The 25,273-nt window shown below is 36.1% G+C and overlaps 1 protein-coding gene and 1 long non-coding RNA gene across 33 annotated transcripts in view; both read left to right on the forward strand.

Moving 5' to 3' along the window:
- Positions 1-16,342, forward strand: part of LOC106179853 (androglobin) — a 66,043-nt gene extending 49,701 nt beyond the window's left edge. For 26 of the 29 annotated variants that reach the window (XM_087001257.1, XM_087001241.1, XM_087001258.1 and 23 more), the window contains 17 exons: positions 79-223; positions 467-517; positions 943-1,026; positions 2,684-2,723; positions 3,588-3,776; positions 4,064-4,198; positions 4,505-4,658; positions 4,865-5,052; positions 5,492-5,718; positions 5,957-6,048; positions 6,281-6,310; positions 7,267-7,332; positions 7,711-7,822; positions 8,154-8,353; positions 12,926-13,299; positions 13,644-13,827; positions 14,971-16,342. In XM_087001257.1, the coding sequence (XP_086857383.1) occupies positions 79-223; positions 467-517; positions 943-1,026; positions 2,684-2,723; positions 3,588-3,776; positions 4,064-4,198; positions 4,505-4,658; positions 4,865-5,052; positions 5,492-5,718; positions 5,957-6,048; positions 6,281-6,310; positions 7,267-7,332; positions 7,711-7,822; positions 8,154-8,353; positions 12,926-13,299; positions 13,644-13,827; positions 14,971-15,174 (2,475 nt within the window). In that variant the 3' untranslated portion in view covers positions 15,175-16,342. Of the gene's footprint in view, positions 1-78; positions 224-466; positions 518-783; positions 817-942; positions 1,027-2,683; positions 2,724-3,587; positions 3,777-4,063; positions 4,199-4,504; positions 4,659-4,864; positions 5,053-5,491; positions 5,719-5,956; positions 6,049-6,280; positions 6,311-7,266; positions 7,333-7,710; positions 7,823-8,153; positions 8,354-12,925; positions 13,300-13,643; positions 13,828-14,970 lie in introns of all 29 variants that reach the window. The other 3 variants (XM_087001242.1, XM_087001238.1, XM_087001245.1) reach the window with 3 other exon arrangements.
- Positions 16,343-17,486: 1,144 nt separating this feature from the next.
- Positions 17,487-19,892, forward strand: LOC106180352 (uncharacterized). 4 transcript variants are annotated; one of them, XR_001240115.2, is made up of 4 exons: positions 17,487-17,642; positions 18,629-18,735; positions 19,081-19,157; positions 19,277-19,892. It is a non-coding gene; the product is annotated as an uncharacterized LOC106180352 (long non-coding RNA). The 4 variants fall into 4 exon arrangements; XR_015332204.1 differs by having other exon boundaries at positions 18,629-18,731; XR_015332205.1 differs by lacking the exon at positions 19,081-19,157.
- Positions 19,893-25,273: the final 5,381 nt, after the last annotated feature.

Below are 25,273 nucleotides of genomic sequence, written 5' to 3' on the forward strand. Positions count from 1 at the left end.
TTAACATGTTATGACTACCAATATAGAATGATATAAAAATAATATATATTCAAATATATATTTAAATTTTACTTTTAGTTGTTTAACGAGTCTCTGTACTCCATCCTGAGGAAGACTCTGCCAGCTGAACTTTTAACTCCTGAGATGGCTTTTGCTTGGAGGACCTTTAATTTTGATGCTACCACCAAGAATATACTGGGTCTTACCACAGGCAGCAGGCCAGGTTAGATATACTGTAGGGTTAATACAGTTGACACTCCATTACAACAATATCATTTCTTTCACACCAAGCACATATTTATTTCTGTACCACAAACAATTATTGTTATATTTATATTGGTTTCTTTTTTTCACGCGAGCATTTTTTTACCTGACTAGTTTATGTTCAAGCAAAAATAAACAAGTAGACTGTCAGTGTAGTGATGCACTTGGTGTAACCTTACATGTCAGCACTGTTTCTGTACAGGTACGAGTGCAACCAGCCACAGGGGCTCTGCCAAGGAGAAGTCCAAGAAGCGTAAGTAGACACCATGATTGCAGCTTTCCAATTTTTCATTTGTATATCGATATGTATTCAGATAGACAGAATAATAGTGAATCTATAGTATGATTTTTTCAGTGATCACTTGCAAATTGTCCAGGAACAGAATTATCTCTGATCTAAATGACATTGTGCAAATTCATTTTTAGTCATATAGAGTCATATAGTTGAGCTACAACTCCCAGAGTGGTTAAAAAAATAATTTGTGCAATAGTTGAGAGACAATTCCCGTTTGCTTTTAGAAAAAGAGGTGCAGGTGGAAAAGAACACACCAAGTAAATACCAGCAGATGATGACTACTTATTTTAGAACTTAGAATTGCTTACATAGCCATCGATACTCACAATGTAGTTGTTTTTTGTAAACATTTTAGTCAATCGCTTATTGATTTTTGCTATTAGTTATGAAGGCAGCGGCAGGTGCCTTTGGGACAAGTGGTGGGGACCCACTTAACGCTTCGTTAGCAGCTGCTTTATTAGCCAAAGGTTCATTAAGTCTTACTGCATTAGTGCACCGTGTTGTCACTGTTAGTTTGCCGTTACAGTGTTGTGCACTCATTTGTGAAAAAACCATAGACTACAGCATAACATATGGTAGAGCCATGCACTAGTATATGTGCAAATGTTGCTGATGTACATGTGTGTGGGGGGAGGAAAGGGGTATAGTTGGCATATAGTTCAGTTATTAGCCAATATGCTGTGCTGGTGTATGTATTGTTAGGCAAGTGTAGTTAATTGATATTGTGCAGTGCAGTGTGACAGGTGTCTTAATTGTTGGTATATAGTTGACATTGTGTGCCTCAAATGGTTGACAGCACTAGGGGTTGGGGGGGGGGAGGTGCTCTTACACATATTGCTGATTGAAAGGCAGCATAGTGTCATTGCTTGTTTTTTGTGTCACTGATGTGTGTAATATGGTGTCAAGTGCCATTTGTCCATGTGTGTGATATAACACAGTTGTTAGTTGTGAATAATATGGTCAAAAAACCTACTAATATTGAGTGATTTCCTTTTGAATGGCAGAAACTGCTGAACTGGGTATGTACTGGGCATATTTCTACAGTCTGTCAGTGAAGAGTTTTTGACCCTGCGTTCACTGTTATCAGATCAGACATCTTTGATTAATTACATTTATATTATGAAAATAATTAGTTTTTGTTTATAAAAAGAAATAAGATGAAGATTTTTTTATGCAAAAGAACTGGTCTGATTTCAGTGTTACATATACCTTACTTTTCTAAAATGGCTAAAAAGCCAATTCTGTGGTATTTCTTCTGACTATGAAACATTCCTCACTAACAGAAACAATCTGCACTTCCTTGAAAATGTAAACTCTTCAACTCAGAAAAAATCCTGGACCTTATCTCATGAATTTAATATGGTATACCGAGTAAAACTACATCTTGAAGAGCACTCTAGACTTATTATCTGCCTTTGATGGCTTCCATAATGGTTTGTGAATACAATCCCATTAACCAATCTTCTTCTCTATTGGTGTTATATATTATTTAACCATAATTCAATGCACATTAAAAAGTTTGCCTGAACAACTCAAAGACTAGCCTTGTCTTGAGCCATGGTTGCTGTATTGTGTTTGTTGCTGTATGCATGACAAGTCACACTTCTTTGGCCACATTGGCTTCAATGCCATGATGTTTTATGCAGTTTGGCACCAATACTAAATATTGTTCTCGAGTCAGTTTTAACCCTTCACCACTTATTCCTTTACAAAATGAAATAGAACTGTTCTGATGAAGAAAAAATAATGGAAGAGATATGTGGTAAAGGGTTAAAGGGAATGTTGAGTATAAAATGATCATGATGTTAACAAGTATGGTTGTTCATTTTTATTTTACTGCATAAATGTAATTTCTGAATGTTGCTTGGGTAAACTATTTATTCTTAAAATGGTTTAGGATTTAATTTTAATTTCCTTTGTTCAATACTTTCTCCTAGCATGTCTCTGTTGTGAGGCTTGGGATTATTGTTTAAATTAATTGCTTTAAGTTGAGCATGCTTTGGGATAGGCTTCAGTGGCCTAATGCTTTGGGGATATTAACTGGTTGGGGAAAGGGTAAAAATTGGACAATGTGTATCTGTGTATCTGCCTATAAAGATAAGGGATGATATTTTACATTTGCAGGTGAGGTAGACAAGCAAACTCCAGAAAACTGGCTTAACAGGTGGGTGTGCAATGATTTGATAGATTTGCTATATTGGAAAAGAAGTTTAAAAGGTATTGATTATTAGCCTAATTTTTGTTTTTTGCTTTTAATATTAAAATATGGAATAATTGATAGAATACATCAATATATATATTCAGAAACTTCATTCTGAACATGTCTTTTGATAGCTCATACAATCTGACAAATCTTCTTGGATCATTAAGGCAAAAGAGAAGGTTTGTGCTGGAGATTCTGTTATTGAATGTACAAAATATCTAAATGTTCTCCCCACTTATCCCTCAACTATACATTTTCTTGTAATCTATTCACCTTCCAAGTCCATGTTATGGTTTTATATAACTACATTTCAGAGGCCGTAGATTAATATCTATATGTATAGCCCATCACTGAGGCATATTATACCCAGATACTTAATATATTTCTGATGTTGTGTTGTAAACGTGTTGGAAATTCATTTGCTGTTGTGCTCTCATGTTTGATAAGGATAAACAGAACCTGTTAGGGAAGACAGACAAAAAAAAGTTCCCCTTAATGATGTCAAATTCAAGCATCTTTATCTTAATGCACATTATGAATCCTAAAAGCATTTAAAAGAAACACTACTCTAAATTAGTAGCATTCCCACTCAACCCCCTAATAATGTTATGCAAATTTATTCTACAAAAGGATTAAATCAGCTTTACTAATGCCTGAAGTAAAGATTAAAAAATTGCCAATTTTATGATACTGATGATTTTCAAATATATTTCCCCTGCAAAATAGCCAATGAAAATTGAAAGATGATTTCATATTTATGTGTAGTATTATTTGAATCTGTGATCATCTTTCTTAAGCTTAATGCATCAATTTATGTTATTCTAGAGAGCCTACCCCAGAGGAGCATGTTGCCACCATAAAGCTCCAGAAAGGTTGGCGAGGGTGTTACGTGAGGAAGATACGGAATGCCAGGATGTCTGGGACAGAAGACCACCAGAAAGTTCTGGAACAGCTACAGAAGGCTTGGACCATTTTGGAACCCAACATGGAGCAGCATGGTCTTAACTTGTTCAGGTACAAAGACATAATGATAATGATATGTTTTCTTATTTGATTTATTTTTCTTTATCCTGTTGTACACTCAGTCTGACATATTCTGCCTAAAACGGTGTTGCATTTATGACAGCAAAATTATATGCTGACAGTAATAGTGATTAGCAAATGAGTATAATTTGTATTAAGTTTCTTTAAAGTATTTACTATTTGAGGCAGGAATAAAGCAGGATGCACTTACTCATCATGGCTTTTATTCAGAAACATGAGTACTTTCAGTTTAAATCATGGTTTCAATCTGACTCCAGGGCCATGTTCAAAGCAGATCCAGACCTGATGGAGAAGTACCCCTTCCATAAAGATGAGTGGAATAAGATCTCCTATGCTGACTACCAGGGCAGCTTCCCTGACCAGCCAGCTGGCACTTGGTTTGTGGTGTTCAGGTAGGAAACAGACAGTTCTAATTCAGATATTTCACTTGTGCATGTGCTGTTGTTTCGTATGTATATTGAAAACTCTTTGTACATATGTATGGTGATTATTTACAGGTCCTGTCAGCGAATTCAAATTTTCCCTTCATAATGCCAGAATTTAACGTAAATTTCAACAAAAAATGTGTTCAAGTTTGCTTTGATTGAGACTGATAGAGGAAAAGTATGTTGGACTTGAACCTGATAATACAAATAATTGTGTTGTGTAACCCATTTGTGATTGTCATTCCATGGGTATTGTTTATATTTTTTTTCCAGGGAGGTATTCTATGTGACAGAAGAAATGCTAGTGGTGCCTAAGATGTACTGTACTATACCTAACTGTCTGTTAAGGGTGGTGAACAATGACACAAGAGAAGAGATCCCCAGGGTGTTCCAGAAAGTGGCACCTTTTGTTTACAAGAGAAACAGGGTGGGTGCAAGTCGTCATATATTGAAGTTACCCCCCCCCTCTGTCTGTCTCTCTCTCTGTCTCTCTCTCTCTCTCTCTCTCTCTCTCTCTCAATTCTGATAAACTGAAAATTAAACTGATTTTCAAAGCCTGATACATCAAAAATACAATAAAATTATTATTGTTAACATAATTCTCCTATTTATGGCTGTTTTTATATGTTGCAGAGAGGGTATACATTTATAGCGGAGTCCAGAACAACAGACCAGCCTCTGCCCAATGGCAAGTGGCGTATGCGTCTGATTGGTTCACTGACTGCCCTGCCTGCTCCAGCCAGGAATGAGGTGAATTGTAGCTTCCACACCAGAGAGATCAGAGACTACTACATCCCCAATGAAAAGTGTATCATATTCAGGTAAATGGCATCACTTATGTTGTTCCTGTTTTTTTGTGACAGAGACTTGTGCAGGGTGGGGTTAACCAGTCTGCTTAAATCAATTAGGAAAGTAAAACATCTATTTGACATGATGTTTAATAAGTCCCTGGCAAGCACATTTTTGCCATCTTCTGGGAGACCATGTATATCAAAGGGTAATGTCATTTTGAAAATCTTGTCCAATAAGAGAATAGTTTGTATAAAGAAGATATTAATATCCCATTTAGTAGAAACCCAGTATTTTCATTGTGATTATAATTATGGTAGACCTGATCTTTACCCCTTGAGAAAAAAACCAATAGAACAAATATTTCAAAAATATCTTCAACATTTTTGTTCTTCCCAGATGCAATGTAAGATTTTTAAATACTTTCACTGAATGTGTTTATTTGTTTTGTTTTGTTTTTTATTATTAAAGATATACAGTGAAGGTGACAGAGGAACATGTGGCCAGCCTCCAGATGTCCACCTCCAAGCCAGATGTCTACATCAAACTGATGGTGCTGGATCATGAGGAGGAGGTGCTCAGCACAGTGGGCAAGGGCCATGCAGTGCTGCCATCTTTTATCTTCCTCAAGGACCCTGGTAGTGACCAGTCTGTATCAGAAGAGAAGGAGGATATGAAGAGAGCCAACAGCAGAGCTTGTGAGTATATCACAGCTGTTATATACATATAATCTGTTATTATAAGTCACTAATATATCTGTTTTTTCCACTAGTTAAAATGCCATATAATAGTCTGATTAGAAGTATGATATTGTATGTTGAGAAAAAGTCATATTTACATTTATACCTCAAATATTAGAAAGTTTCATATTTGTATGTGTTAAAAATTCTGTATTTTATTTAATATATAATATCATACTGTGGTTTTCCATTCCAGCCAACAAAGGTGGTGGTAAAGCCCATGCTGCAGCCAGTAAAGAGAAGGATGCTGGAAAGAGACAGGGCTCAGCCATGAGCAGAGCAGGATCGGTAAGAATTTACATGACAATCTTCTCCTTTCTTCATGATTTGTCTTTTGGTGTTCTGAAAAAATGTGCCAGTAGAAATGTTAACATATATTCTGTTAGTAAGGGAATTTTAAGTATTGTTAATGCACATGGTTTAACAAAACAGGACTTGGAAGAAGTAATGCAGAATTATTAATCTCTGTCTGTAAGTGAATAAGGAATATAGCGTTTATAATCCTGATTTTCCTTTTAAGCATGCAGTGATAGAGGTGCCCCCAGTACAGGTACATACAGGGTGATCACAAAATACACTACCCTGCATGCTGAGTGTCACATTGGGTTAATGCAGTGATATACAAAAATGTATTTATTTATTTATTTATTTATTTATTTATTTATTTATTTATTTATTTATTTGTTGAGTGTGTAATCCTTTTATGTTCCTTATTAAGTGGTGCAGTATTTTTAAAAGCATGAACAAAGCACTTGACCCCCTTTGCATGATATTCACACCTGATGATGATGATGATAACTACAGCAATGGTGGCATGAATGATTATGATATACATTATGAGTGATTATAAGTTGAAGGTGTTAATACAGCACAGATTTGCTTATTACAGGAAGGCAGATTTATACCTTATGTGTGCACTTGTTTGATTTTCCTCCAATTTTATTGCACAATTAATTCTTCCATTTTCATGCTTTGTATCCAAACCAACATATTTTGAATTAATCAATGTGTACAGCATGGCACTTATGGTGGGTTCTAATTAATCATGCTCTTAACCAGATGATTAATCAGCCTTCAAAGATAAACAGCAATAGGTTTAACATTAAGTGAACGGCAGAAGGGTCATTTTAACATACAAGTAGTTACATATAATACAATATACCGTAACATTTGATATTATAGATCTTTTTCACATAAAGACATAGCTGTTAATCTTAATTTATAAAGTAGAGGGTTTTTTCATTAATCATTATATTTAATTTGACCATATAGTAAAACATTGTAACAAATTTATCCATTTTATACCATGTTTAGAAAAAAGCTGTTGTCAAGTTAGGTTTAGCTTTGTTCATTAGTTTCATAGAGTCAGAAATGTGAAATTGCAAAAACACATATTAATATTATATAGCTCACAATTTCATGCTAACCATGTCGGTTATACCAAGGGTCATGATCTTCAGTTAAGATAGATTGTGATTTTTAGCTTTTCTTCTTTTTTTTTTCCAGCGGACTAGCAGCAGACATTCAGATCTGCCACCATTAGACCCCGAGGAAGAGGAGAAGGAGAACAGGGTGAGCAAGAGAGACAGAGTGTTATTATGATATTTATTATAGACATCGGTGGTCTGTAATATATTTTTATGTGCTTATTATTAATTATTCAGATTAAGGAATGCCCTTGCCAAAGTCATAGATGTTTCAGCTTAAAGTTATAAGTCCATGGGTGAAAGTTTTCAGGATTATGCCTGATTTCAGGAATATCAGTCTTTATTTTAATCCTTTTTTTCATATGGTCTAAATGCATTGAGAAATTGCAGGATACATACACATGAAAGTACTATTAAAAGATACATTGTAATTAGGAATTATTGTTTCATATAGTTATAACCAGTGTGGTTCCTCTCACTATGTCACTATGTCACTTTGTCACTATGTCACTTTGTATTTCAGCCCCATAAGTACATCATTCAGGCCATGGTGATGAGGAACAGCTGGCCACTGTCTGAAAGTAGCTGGACATTTGTACAGATGCTTAAGGATATGGAGAAGAATGAACTGAAAGGTAGTTAATCAGGATATATTTACTTCAGAATCTACTATATTTTATGTCTACATTTAATCCATTGTGGGGATTGTTTGTGACTTAACATACACCATGATTTATCTATATATAAGAAGTGAAATTATGACTGTTTAGTACATCAGGATTTAAAAGCAGGAATAGGTTTTGTTTCTCTATCATTTTGACTGGTTTAGAATTACATCTTTGGTGCTAATAGAAAATATATTAAGAATAACTTGAAGGGAATTGGATGTGAACATTGCATTTTTGTTGAAGAAAAAAATTATGTCATTATTTTCATGAAAATATATGTAAAAATCCCCTCTTGCAGTTGCTAACAAGGAAGAGCGTCCACCCTCTGCCCCTAAGAATGACAAGGCCCAGGGCAAGGCTGCCCAGGGGAAGGGCAGCAAAGGGAAGGACAAAGACAAGGGAGCCAAGGACAAGCAAGGCTCCAGACCACCATCACAGCAGTTTGATACCACCAAGCCTTACTGGACACTGAGGATTGTCAGTGATGGGACTGCTGCAGTAAGTGATTGTTTTCAGTTAGCATACTTACTGTCATTGAAATTATTGGTATGGGGATCCAGGTACCCACTGGCCATAATGTTATGATCCCTGTTTGTGATTTCAGTTAATTTTTAAGGGGAAAGACTGAGCATTCAGAAAAAAATTATTTGTTTTCCAGTTTGACATATTATTGTAGTCGGCATGTTCATCTTATCAAAGTGGGCAGTGCCAAATCCCCCAGTCCTGACTTCTAGACATATGGATGTATAGACTTAAGACTTTTTATGTACAGACACAGATGTGTCTGTACATATAGCCGTCATCTGCGTCTGTCGTCGCCGTCGTTGCCGTCGTCGCCGTCGTTGCCGTCGCCGTGCACTTTTACCGATAACACGATAAGTGGAAAACTGTTTTTTCTTTTTGTTTGAAACTTACAGAACTGATGAATATTCATAATACGCAGGTCGAGTTCGAAAATCAGCATGATCGGGTCACTTATATAGAATTTATGCTGTTTTTTCATTTTTTTCAGCATATATGCAGCACCGATAACACGATAAGTGGAAAACCATTTTACCTTTTGGCTTAAAACTTACAGAACTGATGAATATACATAATACGGAGATCAAGTTCGAAAATCAGCGTGATTTAGTGAATTTAGGCTATTTTTTCTCTTTTTTCAGCATATGTGCAGCACCGATAACACAATATAAGAAAAACAGATTGGCCAATTGTCATTATACTCACAGGAGGGGCCAATCTTACTAAAACGCAGGTTGAGTTTGAAAATCAGCATAATCAGTTCATTATTTTAGAAGTTATGCTGTTTTTTCACATTTCCTCACATTCAATTCTTAGGCATGTTAACAATCTCATTATTGAACTAATAAGATACGTAAAAGTGTTTGTTTGACATTTCCTGCATCTTTACAACATTGTTAGTTGATTTTTTTAAAAATGATGGTAAACTTGTTATCATGTATTGTGTAATAAAGTGTCAAAAATGGAAATAAACTCATATCATTGCAGTTTGTCAGATGCATTCATCCACTATGTTCAGAATCTCAGAATGGAGGAAGTTGGACATTTAACACTGTTCTATTGATACTTTTCCCATCTCATCAATTTTCTTCATTGGTCATATAAAAATGGCAGTAAACTGTTTATTTTGTTTTATGTTAAAAAAGTGTTAAAAATGGAAATAAACCCATTTCAGAACAGTGCTGTCTTGTTTACATTTTGGCATTTTCAATATGTGACTTTGAAGTTCCATGGGCCTGAAGACTTTTGCTTGTCACATTTTCTGAATAACTATGATGCTAATATTTTATAATTACAAATTGATGGTCATTATGCTGTAAAACATTATGTAATATTCCATCAAAATTTGAAGAAACCCCTATTTTGGGCACTGCTCCCATGATGACCATTTAAGGAAAATCATGTCACTTACTGTTCTCAAACTTACAGGAAAGAAACATGGGACTAAAATACAGCTTCAGTAGGCAATGCAGTCTGTTTGGTAAAATTTTCTGGCAATTAAACAGTTTTTTGTGAAAATTTAATTTTTCACATATTGGCATTTCCAAGGTGTGACTTAGAACCTCCACGGGCTTGAAGACTTTTTGGCATATTCAATGTGGGACTCGGAGCTCCCATGGACATGAAGCCAAATGGTAATCATATTTTCTACATGTCCATCCTATTTATATTCAATAAACAAAAATTGGTGATAATTATTCTCTAATTTATTATGTAATGTTACATCAAAATTGACAACAATCTTTTTGCACTGCTACTGCAAACATTATGAAAAGAAAACTGTGCCACTTATTATAATTTTAAACTTACAAGTACGATTTTTAGGATTGGCCTTCAGCTCATGAGAAAACCAGCTCTATTGGATTATCATGTTTATTGTATTTATGCATTTTTTGTGAAATTTTCATTTTTCTCATTCTGGCACTTTCTAAGTATAAACTTGAACTCTGATGGGCCTGGAGCCTTATGCTTTTACTTTCGTCTGTGTGACCTGTTGTGCATAAGTTGATGTTGACTGTGCAGTTAAACATAATGTATTATTGCATCAGGATTGGTAGTCTCCTATTTTGGGCATTATGGTTTTGTGCTTTTCTTAAGGTGTGACTTATGGGCCTGAAGACCTTTGAGTGGGTCAGTCTGTAAATTACCCTTGGGTATCACTAGATTAATTTCAGAGTTATAAAGTCATTTGCTTTAATAGGCCATTAAATGAGATTACATAAAGCACACTTGTTGATATTTCCCTGTAAACTCCCAAAGGTAAAGCTCTCTGCTAGATTAATAATAAGGAAGCAGTGATAATTATGCAGGTAAATTTTGTTTAATATTGCAAATAAGTTTATATATATATATATATATATATATATATATATATATATATATATATATATATATATATCAAACTGGAAGATTAAAAGTTTGAATAGCATCTTCATTGGAATTATATTTACCTCAAGCTCTGCCAAGGAGGTTATATTTTCACCCCTGTTTGTCTGTCATCCACATAACACAAAAAAGTTATGGACCGATTTTGCAGAAATTTTCAGGAACTGTCGGAAGTGGGCCAAAGAGGACAATGATTAATTTTTGGTGGTGGTCCGGATCAATAATCAATCAATTATCAATAATAATCAACAATTGCTGCCTTGGCAGAGGTCTGCACTCTCAAAGTGCTTTTCTAGTTTTGTTGTTTTCCTTTATAATTTTTTCTCAAACACTTGCATTTGTGACTTTTAACTCTCATCTGCCTGGGGCTCTGCACATTTTTTGTATTTCAGTAATTGCGGGTATGACCTCCAGCAGCCGCTTGCAGCGCCCTCATCCTACATGGCATACCCTGTAACACGTTTTGTAGAGTTTGGATGGGGATATCATTCCACACAGTGATATTTGCCTGTCGCAGTTCATCACTATTTACCGGCCAATGACTATAGCTATTAATTTTGTGAGTTACTTTTGCCCAAAGATTTTCAATTAGGTTCATATCTGGAGAGTTTGTAGGCCAGGGCAGTTGCTGAACCCATTGGTTTTGAAGAAAAACAGTGATTCTGCGGCCTCGATGTGGGGTTGCGCAGTCGTCTTGGTACACAAAGTTGTCCTTGAAGATGGCTCTTACCAATCGAAGCATCGTTTGCCGTAGAATGTCTCTGTAGGAATCCTGGCTGAGGTTGCCTCTTACAAAAACCAACTGGTTCTGGGCACCGACATGAAATTCTCCTCAAACAGAGACGTTACAACCCCCTTCTTGCACCCTAGGTAGTACACAACCATCGTTTTATGTCCCTCGTACACGTCGGTGGACACGGATTCGACCATCAACCCTAAAAGATCCATATGTGGCCTCATTACTGAAAACGACGTGATTCCAGTGTTTTGGCTGCAAACGCACGTGGTCCCCAGCCCATTGCAGGCGTCGCTGTATATGACCTGCTGTTAACAGTGGTTTCCCTACTGGCCTTCGTGCAAAATAACCGGCTTGCAGTAATCTCTTGTTCACGATTGACGTTGAAACGGGCGTTTGAATGACATTCTGACTCTCTTTTCTGAGGACACTGGTTGCCTTTGTACGACCAGCACGGCGTCCTCTAAGGAGAAGGCGATCCTGTCTTCTTGGTGTGATACGCGGACACCATGGTCGAGGTATTGGAGTAGGTGCCCCTGTTGCAGCATTTCTTTGGAGGACTTTACAAACGGTTCTTGATAAATGTTGAATTACCTGGCAATGGCTGTCCGTTTCTGGACATTTTCTCTGAGAGCAAGAGTCCCATAGTAAGCTGCTTTGCTTAGCTGTCGAACCATATCTTCAATAAGGTACCTGTCAAGTTTCAGTGCGATCCCTTTGTTGCTTCTCTAAACACACTCCAAAGATTGACCAAACCCATGCGTTTTTATACAAGGGCAGAAATTGCCGAAAAGACCACCCCTCACATTTCTGACACAGAAAATGCAACTGCATGCATCAATTGTTTCGAGAGTTGTATGGTAATTAGGTAACACACCTGGCTACTCAGGGAGTGACACCTCAGATTTGGATGTAAAGTAGTTAGAGAGAAAATAAATATTTTGTAGAAAATTTACCCGCCAAAAAATAATATTCCATATTAAGTGGTAACCCTGTATGTAATATTATTTTATGCACTGTCATCATTTTTCAAATATTGAGAGTTTCATAATGTGAATTTGAACTCTCATGGTCCTGAAACTGTAATTTTATTGAAGGGGTGGACCATCTTCTGGGTCTTCCGGAAGACAGTCAGGTTATTAAGTTTATATTGACTGGTATCTATTTTTTTCTGTTGGAAGACCATCAAAATGGAGGATGGATCAACATAGATTCTTTGTAATACTGTCAGAAAATATCTCTGGGTCTGCTCCTGTTATTGACCATGTTACCTGTTGTGCAAGATTAAAATTCAGTGTTGACTGACAGTGCTATTATAAGCATTATTTATTATTGCATCAAAATTGACAAAATGACCTTTTTTGCATCTTTATTTTCTGTTTTTTGTCTGTACATTTGACAGCTTTGCTGCCTTGTTTCTTTTGTAGGAAGAGATAGATGTGAAGAAGGATACAGAGAGAGCAGATGAGATTCGTGCCATGAAGAAGGCCTGGGAGGAGGCTGAGCCAGGGCGTGCTGCCAAGGCACTGCAGTCCCGCCTCCAATATCTCAGCACACATATGATCAAGCTGCAGCCAGAGGGAGAGGAGGGAGCAGAGAAAGGAGATAGCGCTGCTGCAGCAGCAGCACCCCCACAAGAAGGTGCAGAGCAGATTTTGGCGGCAGCAGTGGCAGAGATGGGTCCACCGCAGACACCCACTTCTGAGCCTCCAGATACAGAAGAGATTTTAACGCTAGAACCCCCACCACCACCTACACCTAAAGAGATGCTGCAGCCTCTGGACCTCACACCCTACCTGAGGTATACTGACAGTGTGATACCACAGTCTGATTTGATCTCAGTGTTCAGACATGAAACATACTGACAGATATTTCCTTTTATATATTGACCGTCTTTATAACAACTGGGGGTGAACAAGTTCAGATTTAACTTTGAACAACGCTAAAGTAAAATTGCAAACTGGCTCAGTACATCATGAAGTGAACATATCAAAGATTTTTTTAAAACCAATATTATGGGTAAATTAGTAGTGTCTTGAGAAACAATATATATTTTGTCTTGAGAAACAATATATATCTGTAGAGCTAAATGAGAAGCCAGTGCTGTATTTTATTATATTTTCAATATTTTTTATTACTTTGCAGGAAATCGGGTGATGGTCCCAGATACCTGGACGAGGCTGAGATCCAGAGACAGATGGACGCCAAGAGGAAGGAGATTGAGGAGTACAAGGCATTCAGGGAGCAGGTAGAACAGTGGAGGGAGGAGGACAGGCAGCTGAGGAATCAGCTGAAGATCAAACAGCTGGAGGAGTGCCAGGCTTTGCAGGTATGCTATATTATAACTTTAACAAGCGTTTCTTGACCATGTCTGAATTTTTGAAAAGGGAGGAATTTGTAAACGTTTTTATTTAGAATGTTTTTTTTTTAATTCTGTTGTTTCGATATAAATTTTGATATCAAACTTCAATTATATTAATTTTGTTCTGAATTTGAAAGATTGTTGCCCCCCCCCCCCCCCCCCCCCCACCTGAAAAAAAATGCTAAGTTTTAAAAGGACAAATGTCTTGCAAACGCAGTATATTCAAAAATTTTTTTTCAAGAATAAATTTCAAAACTTTATGGATTGAAATACCACTTCTCTTGTAGGGCTTATACATATAAAAAAACAATGTTTTCCAGGAGTTTCAACCATATTATTTTCCATGTATTCCTGTATTTCTATGAATTTCTTGCTTCCTACTAGCACACACTTCATGCCCAGAGAGCAGCCTATGTGATCATGCACACTGTGTACATACAGAAGTGCAGGGAGGCTATGTCTGAGATGGAAGGTGACCACAGAGTTAATACAGCTGCCACTGATACACATGCTGACACTGAAATAACTTTGACTTTATCTAATCACCTTACTCTGAGAGATGGTGATGAAAATCATAGGAATCAGTCTGATGGGGTGATATGTGGAAAGAGTGAAAGAACTCCTTGTGAGGTGCTGATGGAAGGTGGCAGAAAATGCTGTAAGCACTGAGAGAGTAACAGCACCAACACTAGTACTTTCCACTTTAATGATTTATCCCAAAACAGGCTACTTTCCCATATTCCAGTTTGTTTTCAGTGATGCCCACATTCCAGTAGGAAAGAAGTCAGTGACCCTAAAACACCATTTATCCCAATGCCAGTTGATTTTCCTTCAATTTTTTTTATTATTCAGGTGAATTACTTGTAAAACCCTTATCCCCAGCAAAGAATCCAGACATCTGAGCACAAAGCACATCAGTCCATCCAAGAATATTTTGCACTTAAATTTTACCTATTTATTTCAGGAGTTTCTATCCTTCAAACAGTACACATATTTTATTTTGTTATCTATCCCCTTATATGTACCCATCTCTCTCTCTCTACTCATATAGTACTAAACACTAGTCTCCCAACTGTTGTTTGACCACCTGCACTCCCTTCCCTTTTATAGGCTGCACTTGACAAGAAACGTAATGAGATCAACATTCCTCGTGAAGCCTTCAGACAGAAATACCTGGAGGCAGAGAGGAAACGCCTGGAAGAGCTCGCAGCCCAAGAAGCAGCACTCCGTGCAGAGCAAGAGAAAGCCCCTTCACCCAAAGGAAGGAAGAGTGCCAAGGGAAAGAAAAGTCCAGCTGGAAAGAAAAAGAAATAGACTTTTCCAATTTATGTTGAAAGCTTCTGCTCAAGTTGTGAAGTATCTAAATAATAGTCATACTGGCAAGCAGCGACTGTGATATTCAATGTAATTAAATGTGACATGAATTTCAATATAATTATGACTTTCCTTATCAAGATTTTTAAAAAGTTCTGTACATAAACTGTACATCTTATAGCTGTATAATTTCTATGCCATCTTGTAAATTTATAGTATACAGTTTTATTGCTGTAGTTAGGTTTGGCAAGTACAACATGTTTTCAAGGCTTTAAGTCATTAGCTTTTGCTTACTACTAGACTTCCTGCTATATTTTATAGTCTTACAAGTTTGAGCTTTAAGTGGAAATGAAGAGAATGTGTGAGACCGAATGCCTGGCTTTCTTATAGTATGTATCATTTACTTTGGTGTTGTGACTTTTTTAATATAAAAAGTCAACTTCATGATTTCTCTGTGTTGACAAACAAGAGTTCTTATCAAATTCTGTCCACTTCTCGCTGCTGTTGACCAAGGCAGTGCAGAGAGCCCTTTGTTTTTGCCGTCCTTTTTTCACTCACACTCCGTCCTTGAGCTCTTAGGCTGCAAACTGTTATTTGCTGAGAGATAACTGTTGCTGAAGATGGTTTCAATGTTATATTCCCTCGTTTATCAGTGAATTAAATGACCAGATTGTGATGTTGACTGTGACATATAATTAAGACCAAATCTCCTACATTCCACACTTGTAAGCCAGCTTACCACTCGGCAAATAACCAGCATGATAGAGAGAGCCAACCAACAAAATGGCCCTTCATTTCCGTCCTAGCATGTTCTGAGATGTACTCTTTTTTTCACTATTTGTAGCACCACTATGCCACTTAATATGTAAACTGTACTGTGTTCACCTGCAGGCCTATACATTTGCAGCAATTTGTATGTAACTGTTGTACAATTTTTTCTATATAGGTATCTTATTATTCAATTTGTAGTCACCAGGTATATCTGGTGTTTGCACATTCCAAATATGAAACATATCATTTGTACAGTTAAGAAAGCTCCCGAGCTTTAACCCCACCCTGGTTAATGGGACCAAATTTGTATTATATTTTGTGTACACATACTTAATCTTGTACAGCTGTACTTGGTATCTTTTTTGCTCTATATCAGAGAATAAACCATTTGAATATATGATATTTCTTTATTGTTATTTTATATTTTTTTTTTAGTTTTTAGGGAACATTAAACCAATAAAATATAGTCGTTTGTGTGGCACAGAGAAAAATACACTAATTTATTTTAAGAGCAGTTGTCGGCTAGAATCAAATATATTAAAGACGCTATTCAAAATCAAGTTCAATAGTTTACTTCCAATTTTGTAAGCCAGAAAACTCTGTTAATGTGACTGTATACCCCTATCCGCAATAAATCCATCAATCTTTGCTGTTTACATGGCGTTGGACGTGGTAAACTGTCTTGGCCAACTGTTACTTGTAGATCGATTCGGTATAAGATGAGCGTTCAGCAGAGAGAGGTCTGAAGACGCATACTGGTCTGCCTAATGCAGAAGCTTCAGATCATTATAGCTCAAAAAGAATTCTAAAAAGGCGATAACATACGACTCAAAATGTACAATAACGGCATAAAACTACTAAGTATGGTAAACTTACGCAAACCTGATAATTTTCTGTTGTACAAAATAAATGTGTACGCTCACCCAAAATGTAAAACGTGTAGTACACTTTACATCAACGGAGAAATGCTCATATTCGTCACAGTAATAAACAAACAGAAAACTCCCTCTCAAACAGTGACGCCCCTTACCACGTCCTTCAGAGAAAGGCTTTTTTTACAAATGCAAAACAAATGACTCATTCAGATCTAAACGTTCTGATTTTTACTCAAGAAATTACCATTAAAATTATAGATTACTACACTTACTGTTAAGTATATATATTTAAAAAATATTTCTTGTATATATCTTAAGATAATTTCTTTAATGTTAAAGGATTGTAAGTTTGCACAACGACAACAACAACAATAATAACAATGATTTTATTTACATTTTAAAATCCATAATGAATATACAAACTGCTTTAAAAGATCGCAATTGCAAATGATTTTTTTTTTTTGGGGGGGGGGGGTAAAAAGACGTAATGAGCACATGTATAGGTCTTTTATAGGATCTAACAAAATATTTTAGATCCTAGGTCTGTTTAAAAGTATACTTTTTAGAAAACCCGAACTCCCTTTCCAGGATGGGAATCTACTGTCTTGTCATATAAGAAAAACGTAAGTTTAAACCGAGGCTTGTGGCGGAAAGAGAGTGACCTGCATATTATGATGTAAATCAGGTGAGCATTTCGGTGAGAGGTGTTCAGATACGACCAAGGACAGTGAAGATGGAGAATGAAGGGGTCGCATGCCATATTTGCTACAATATCTACAAGCAGGCTGAAGAAATTGGCATTGAAAACGCCAACTCGCTGTCGTAAGTACTATATAGTTGATTTAAAACAAAATTGCTCTTTTTTTGTACTGCCGATGTTTGACCAAAATGATTAGTTTCACGCTTTAGACATCATGACCACGGGGACATTTTCCTGGCATGAACGATAGTTCCCCTTGAAGTAAACATGAGTTTGGAGTTAAAATATTCTATTGTTTTTCAAGAGAGAACGCACCTGCCAATAAATAAGCTTGCAGGTAGGGACGTCTCACGTACGTAATAAGAAATGTAAGACGACAAGGCAGGTTGCAATACTAGCAGTTCCTTAGAGACATTTTTCACTTTGTTGATGCACTGATAAAGGTGATTGATACAATGATTCATTTACTGTAAATAAAAGTTGAATAGTATATGTAGTAATGAGCACAGCCCCTCCCTTAGCTTCCGAGGCACTCTCCCCAAATCAAACGAAAAATACCAAACCAAATGATATATTTTTTATCCAAGTGCCCTACATATTACAGTAAAAATGACCTTCTTTTACCGCTTCATAACTTGTCAAAATGAAGTAAAACCGGCGTCTTTATCCTGGTGCTGCACTTTATCCCCTAACCTTCAGCAAAATCTGCCGGTGAAAATGTGTCGTGATTACATAGTTTTAAATATTCCTAAAATCTTGTAAATTTATTTAAACTAGACCCTTCTGTCAAATAATTTATTTATCATTAATTGAATGTCATTCCTATAAATATCTGCTTAACATATTTTTGTAGCTCTCCTTTCGTATGAATATTTTGTCGTGCAACTGTGTACCGGACAAAATAGGTACAGTATTGTTGTAAAGCTTGTGATTGCATTGAACACATCGGTTTAATGTACGCATTCGCATGGTTTGAAATATGAATTCCGATTTCTTTAATATCATTTCGCATATCGAAAAACGTTTCTATAGTGATCATTTAAGTAACTTTTTAAAATTAAATCTTTGGCATCGTTTCATGAAAGTAAATTATAACATTTGATTTCAGTGACTCTTAATACCGTTTACGAAGAAATTGGATGCGTTTCCCATCAAAGACAGCAGAACGTGTTCGACAACACCCGCACCAATGCCAGGATTATCTCGTTTGTGTAGGTAAGCTTTGTGATTAATTATAATTGCCAGGTTTGACGTTGGAATATAGTGTGTTAATATTCTGCATCAAAACGTGTATCAAATAGAAATGAAACATTTGAACAGAAAAAGAAAAGAAATGTGCCCAGTGCCATGTAAGCAAGACACCAAAAAAGTTTTCACAAATTTTGACGAAGCTTTCAAGATCGGCAGTAATTTACGAAGAAAAACTGATTTCCTTTTCAATCTAATCAGGTATCCCCCATTTAGATACTTCTGTTTATGATTTGATTAAAATTTACATATCCTCCTGACGGACGAATGCACTAGCCGGGTACTCTCTAGTTATATATTCACTCTTTTCAGATCAGAATTTTGATATACCATGGCAACTTCGACGACAGCATTTTTCCTGTGGCTAGCTGAGCCTAACCTTTGTACACGTAAGTCATTTAGTTATAACCACCCTCTCCTCTGTGGTAAATTATACCTTACTCGCATTCTATAGCTGAGAGCTTGTTGGTTTAGTAAAAAATTCTCAAACAATATTTTCTCATTTCAGAAGCCAACCGAGATACTGCACAGCATGCGTCTGCAAGCAACCGAGCCTTCAGTTCGCACTCAGGAACCCTAGTCCCATACATCAAAATTGAATAAAATATTTCTCTGTGGTTTCTCATTTTGATTATAGTAAAAAAAGGGTGTGTGTGTGTGTGTGTGTGTAAGATTACATAAATATAACCGTTTCAGCACTTACAAATAAATCGGATCAATATAAGTCTTTGGGATTAACGATTTGCCAACGTACAATCATAAAAATGAAATGATTAAAATGCTTTCTAAATGTGCTTAGTATTGAATTGATTTAAAAAAAAATTGAGCATTTTAAATTTTCAACCCCTTGGCATAATGTAAAATATTTTGATGTATGGAATTTGATTGACCACGAGTCTTTCAATTCCCGTTTTCGGCACAGTCTAAAAGTTGATCTTTAAAATGTATCTTCAATTTTATCGTGTATTTGCTGACCAATTTTAAAGTCCACTTGGTCTTAAATGTGCAAAAATAATGAAGTTATTAATTAAATAAAGGTATACTATCCGCGATTAAAATGCCCCTAAGCCCTATTACATGACCATATTTCTTGCATAATTCAATCATTGCATAATTCGGCATAATTCTGTTATAATTCATAATTCTATAATAATTCGTAGAATAACTTAATTTTAAGCCAATTATCCAATCTTTCTCTGCCTGTAAAATTTAATATTCATCCTCTTCCTAATATTTCTAGCGTAATAGCTTTAGGATTGACGCATGTTTCTTTGGATTTCTTAGCTTTCATTTACATTCTAGGATAGTTTCATTTTCATCATCATTGTTATGTTTGTTTGTTTGATTCCAATTTTTCATAGCATTTTCATTGTTAATGGCAAAAATTCACTGGATTTCTACGTCTTTTTGTGATGACCGTTTTCGAGAATATTTTCTATTTTTTCTACTTTATTTAATGTATTCTGTAAATTTTACACGAGATAAAATTTAATGGATTTGTACTGAGAAGAGTTTATGTATATTCTCAAATATTTGAAAATAAAGTAGAAAATAAATTTTGTTTTTGAAGTAATGATGCACCAAACGTTACATAAATAATGTGCATGCCTACCTATCACCCCTCAATTTGAAATGGACTCGCCCCACCTTTCACCCCTCAAGTTGGAATGGACTAGCTCCACCTGTCACCCCTCAAGTTGAAATGGACTCGCCCCACCTGTCACCCCTCAAATGGAATGGACTCGCCCCACCTGACACCCCTCAAATGGAATGGACTCTCCCCACCTTACACCCCTCAAGTTGAAATGGACTCGCCCCACCTGTCACCCCTCAAATGGAATGGACTCTCCCCACCTGTCACCCCTCAAGTTAAAATGGACTCGCCCCACCTGACACCCCTCAAATGGAATGGACTCTCCCCACCTGTCACCCCTCAAGTTAAAATGGACTCACCCCACCTGACACCCCTCAAATGGAATGGACTCTCCCCACCTGTAACCCCTCAAGTTAAAATGGACTCGCCCCACCTGTCACCCCTCAAGTTGAAATGGACTCGCCCCACCTGACACCCCTCAAATGGAATGGACTCTCCCCACCTGACACCCCTCAAGTTGAAATGGACTCTCCCCACCTGTCACCCCTCAAGTTAAAATGGACTCGCCCCACCTGACACCCCTCAAATAGAATGGACTCGCCCCACCTGTCAACCCTCAAGTTGAAATGGACTCGCCCCACCTGACACCCCTCAAATGGAATGGACTCTCCCCACCTGACACCCCTCAAGTTGAAATAGTCTCTCCCAACCTGACACCCCCTCAAGTTGAAATGGACTTGTCCCTCCTTTGAACACGCAAAATGGAGTGGGATCAACCCAACCAATACCCCCTAAAATAAAATGTTACTTCAGCAGATGCGATGCGGCATCTCCATCATTCGTTTCCAACCATAACTCAAAAACTCGAATTGTATTATTTATTCATGTAATAAAAAAATCTCAGAAAACCATAGTGAACAAAAGCAAGAAAAATATATTTAAAATATTCTACTTGACAATCTTTTAAACATAAAATAATAGATACGTGCTTTAGTCATGGCCGTTACTTGACCATTAATTTTATTTTAAAGTTTGCATATATCATACATGTCCTTTATTGTTACAATGTAAATTCAACAAATTAGAATTCTCAGACGGTCAGATAGTGTTTACAAAATGTGTAAAATTACACAACACTGCTTTAAATACAGTGAAAAAATGAAAGAGAAATGAGACCTGATAATATAATGAAATGTTGTAGAACTGCCAATTTCTGAAAGTATTCCATTTCCATTATCCCGGTTTTTGCTTTAAAACCATTATAGTGATAATAACATTTTATTGAAATATCACCTAATAAAGTATATACTTAGTCCAGCATTACAGAAAATTAAGATTTTGAAGAAATTGAACTGAATCGTCAGAGCTTGGTTTTGGGTAAATTAAAAAAATGGATTCATAGTTTGCCTAAACATTGAACAAATCTAAATTTCGCCATGTAAAAGGCGTACTTAAGGTAGTGTTGAGATCTTTCCACATTCTCATTTTATATTGGAATTCGAAAGATAGCACTTCTATTTTTTTGCAGAAACCAATCTCTAAAATTGTGCCAAACAAGAACAAAGATGTAAGAAATAAAAAGGTTCTATAGAATCTTGAAAATCGTACAGGATAGACAGGCACAAGGAATATATATATACACTTCGAAACTTTTCAAATTTGAAGGGAAATGATACATCTAAGAATTGGCAGTTCGAATTTTGCTTTTCCCGATCTCAATACTGAAACATATATTTTGTATTAATAACAACTTTTTAAGTTCCAATTTTGTTCCAATTTGACAGAGCAAAGAAATACATTAAGTGCTTATGGATTCCAATATTAGTTTTGCATCTTTTAAGTCCAAATTATATTTCCCTAAAACGCATTTTATTCAGGCAAAATTGTCTGTCGTTCAGAAGTGTTACAGAACATTTACAAATGATAAACATAACAATTGATTTCATTATTGTAAAATATAACAGCAAATGATACGGTAGTTGACCCAACTCAAGAAACTTAATCGAGTTTCAATTGTTGGTATGGTGAAAATGCTTTTTTACCTTTAAATTTGAAAGCTGTGATAAGCAAACACTATGATAAGTACACTACAGCCTGGTATAAAAATCTAAGGGGAGAAATGTTTGGGTTTTAACAGAATCAGATACATTCAAACTCCATAAATCCCATAAATCTGAAGGTATAATTTGAAACGGAAAAGTTTGATTTGTAGGGAAAAGGGACATAAGCGATCTTACTACAGCATTTCAATATGTAAAATATTTAAAAGGCTATATAGGCCTAAAACGTTTTGAAAATCACAGTCAAAGCTTTACACAGATATTTTTACCATATAACGTGTGTGTGTGTGTGTGTGTGTGCGTGTGCGTGTGTGTGTGTGTGTGTGAGCGTGGCTGTGGCCATAATTCGGCTGAAGACTAGGCAAGCTTCTATCAGTCGCATGTGCATCTTGCAGTATCTCAGCAAAGAAGATGGCAGTTCTGAAATATGAAAATAACGTTAATGACATAATTCGATATACCAATGCAATGATTCAAGATTCAAAACTCTTCATTTCAAAACAAATAACAATGAAAGTTAACACAAATTCTTATGACACTAGGAAAGGGATGACAAGTAAAATTACGATCATAGTTATCGGATATCGTTTTCAAAGGAAATGTTCAGACGAATAGAGCAATTCCACCGGGGGATAGACTACGCTAACCAATAATGCAAAATTTTAAAAAAGTTCAGAAGGCAAATGATCTAATGCATATTTCCGTTTTCTCACGAACAGCAAATATTATTTGATGAATGATACAACAGTATGTTTTATGTATGTAAAACTGTTTCATTTTATATTACTAAACGGAAAGTATCCTATGAATGCAATTTCTTTTTTAGTGTCATCATGAAAATCTATCAAATTCTCCCTCGCCTATCTGCTTCATTTGAAAACAAGAAAACGTTTTTTTCTAAGAAGGAAATATCTGCCTTACAGACTAGTTATTAATTTTGGTAGCTGAGAAGATTCACACTGACATATCACAGCCAAATACTAAAGAAGTGATTTCAAATTACCAATTTGTTCAGGTGGCACGTTTACGTACACAGAGGTAGGGCCTATCTGAGTGACAGTATCTGGGCACTAAAAAGTGAAAGCTAAAATATTCCACGCACATTTTCAAAATCCAGTGAACCACCCGGACAAACTGATGGTTTACTACGCGTGGAAATATAAGAACATTATTCCCTTTGAAATTTGAACTTCCAAAAAGCATGAAAACATCATGTAAGAAAAGCCCTTGATGCAAAGAACATCTCAACCATAAAAGACAGAATCTATTCAATATAAGTGCAAATCCCAACAAGCTTCTGACAAGCTACGCTCTTAAATTTCAAAGCGCAAAAGCGGAGGAGAATCTCCTTTGTTCTAAGGATACCGTAGCTGTACCTACCACGACATCGAGTTTTGTACATCAGACGTACCTTCTTTTTTATTTTTATGCGCTTTTGGTCGTTGGACGTAGGATCCATGTAACTCACAAGACATTTGCTTCAACGGTGAATGAAATAGTCGGCCTTGCCACTTCACCACACCTATCCTGCGTCCTCTTCTTACAGTGTCCAGCTGTCAAGTGACTATTCTGGAAGACAGCTCGAACTGCGCTGAGCGACCCATTGTTATGTTAATTACAGCAGGTATGGCAATTTGGTTGAGAAGTTCCTGTTGAAACCATTCTCACAAGAGAGATGAATCTGTATGATCTCATGAAAAATTGAGAACATTTTTTTTTTAATCCTGAGCTGTTTTAACACTGATACAGGTTTTTTTTATCAATCGTTCGTCTTAAAATCCCTCTTTGCAGAATGCACCAAGACATAATATCCTATGCTCACTCAACACCGTCAGAAGCTGATTGGTTTAGACAGATACAGTTCACTCACCTGTCTATTGTCATGTTAATGCAAAGGTGTGGCCCATTTTGAGTAAGGGAACAAACAGTAACTGTCACCAAAGAATATTTGGATAATTGGAAAACTCCTATTGTAAAGTCCTCTATATACAGGCATACATTTTCAGAGACAATCTATGCACGATACGGGATATTCACAATGTTAGAGGAATTTTTCTTCATTTCACCACGTTCAATCGAAATTTTATGAATATATTTGATACGTAATTTTGATCAATATTGCATATTGATATATAGTAATCAACTAGAGAGATACGTGTCACTTCAAAGTTGTATTTTGATTTAACACTCATGTTAACCTAATACAGGCACACTGTACATTTCACATTTCCATTTAAGAGAAATGTTCAACCATTTTCAAATAGGGATTTTCTTTTTCATCGAATTCAACTTCAAGATATTTCAAATACAAATCAGTAACTCTTACGTTGCAACACATATTTGAGGCAGCTTTTGATAACACTGACAACTGTCAAGCGGTCCAAATCAAAGTTAGGCCTTTCTTACAACAGATTGGACATTTAGGGAAGTTGGGTTAGGTTAGTGTTATTTTATGCTTAATGTTTGCTTCATTCTAGTTTAGATCTTCAGTATAAGCCAAGATGTTTTTTTCTAATACTGCAATACATATTTAAGTCCTCACTGACTTTATATCCAATCTTGCGGATTTCCAAAAGGAAATTTTTAACCAATCAAATCCAATCAGCAAATTAGAAGTTGAGACAAAGACACTGTTTGTCAGGTATGGTGTGAACAGATGTGTTGGACAGTGATAGTATGAAAAGACCAGGATACAGAATTAATTTAAACTTAGCATGTTCAAGAAAATGCCAATAAAATAAAATCTTTAAAGATATTTTACATATGCATGCTATTGAAATCAAGCCATTTGAGAAACAGAGGGCAATATATTTAAACACCACTGTGTATGTAAAAATAATTGCACACCAAA

This window comes from Lingula anatina, chromosome 1, assembly GCF_051362555.1.
Source record: "Lingula anatina isolate TDL-2025a chromosome 1, LinAna3.0, whole genome shotgun sequence".
In the NCBI taxonomy this organism is placed as follows: Eukaryota; Metazoa; Brachiopoda; class Lingulata; order Lingulida; family Lingulidae; genus Lingula; species Lingula anatina.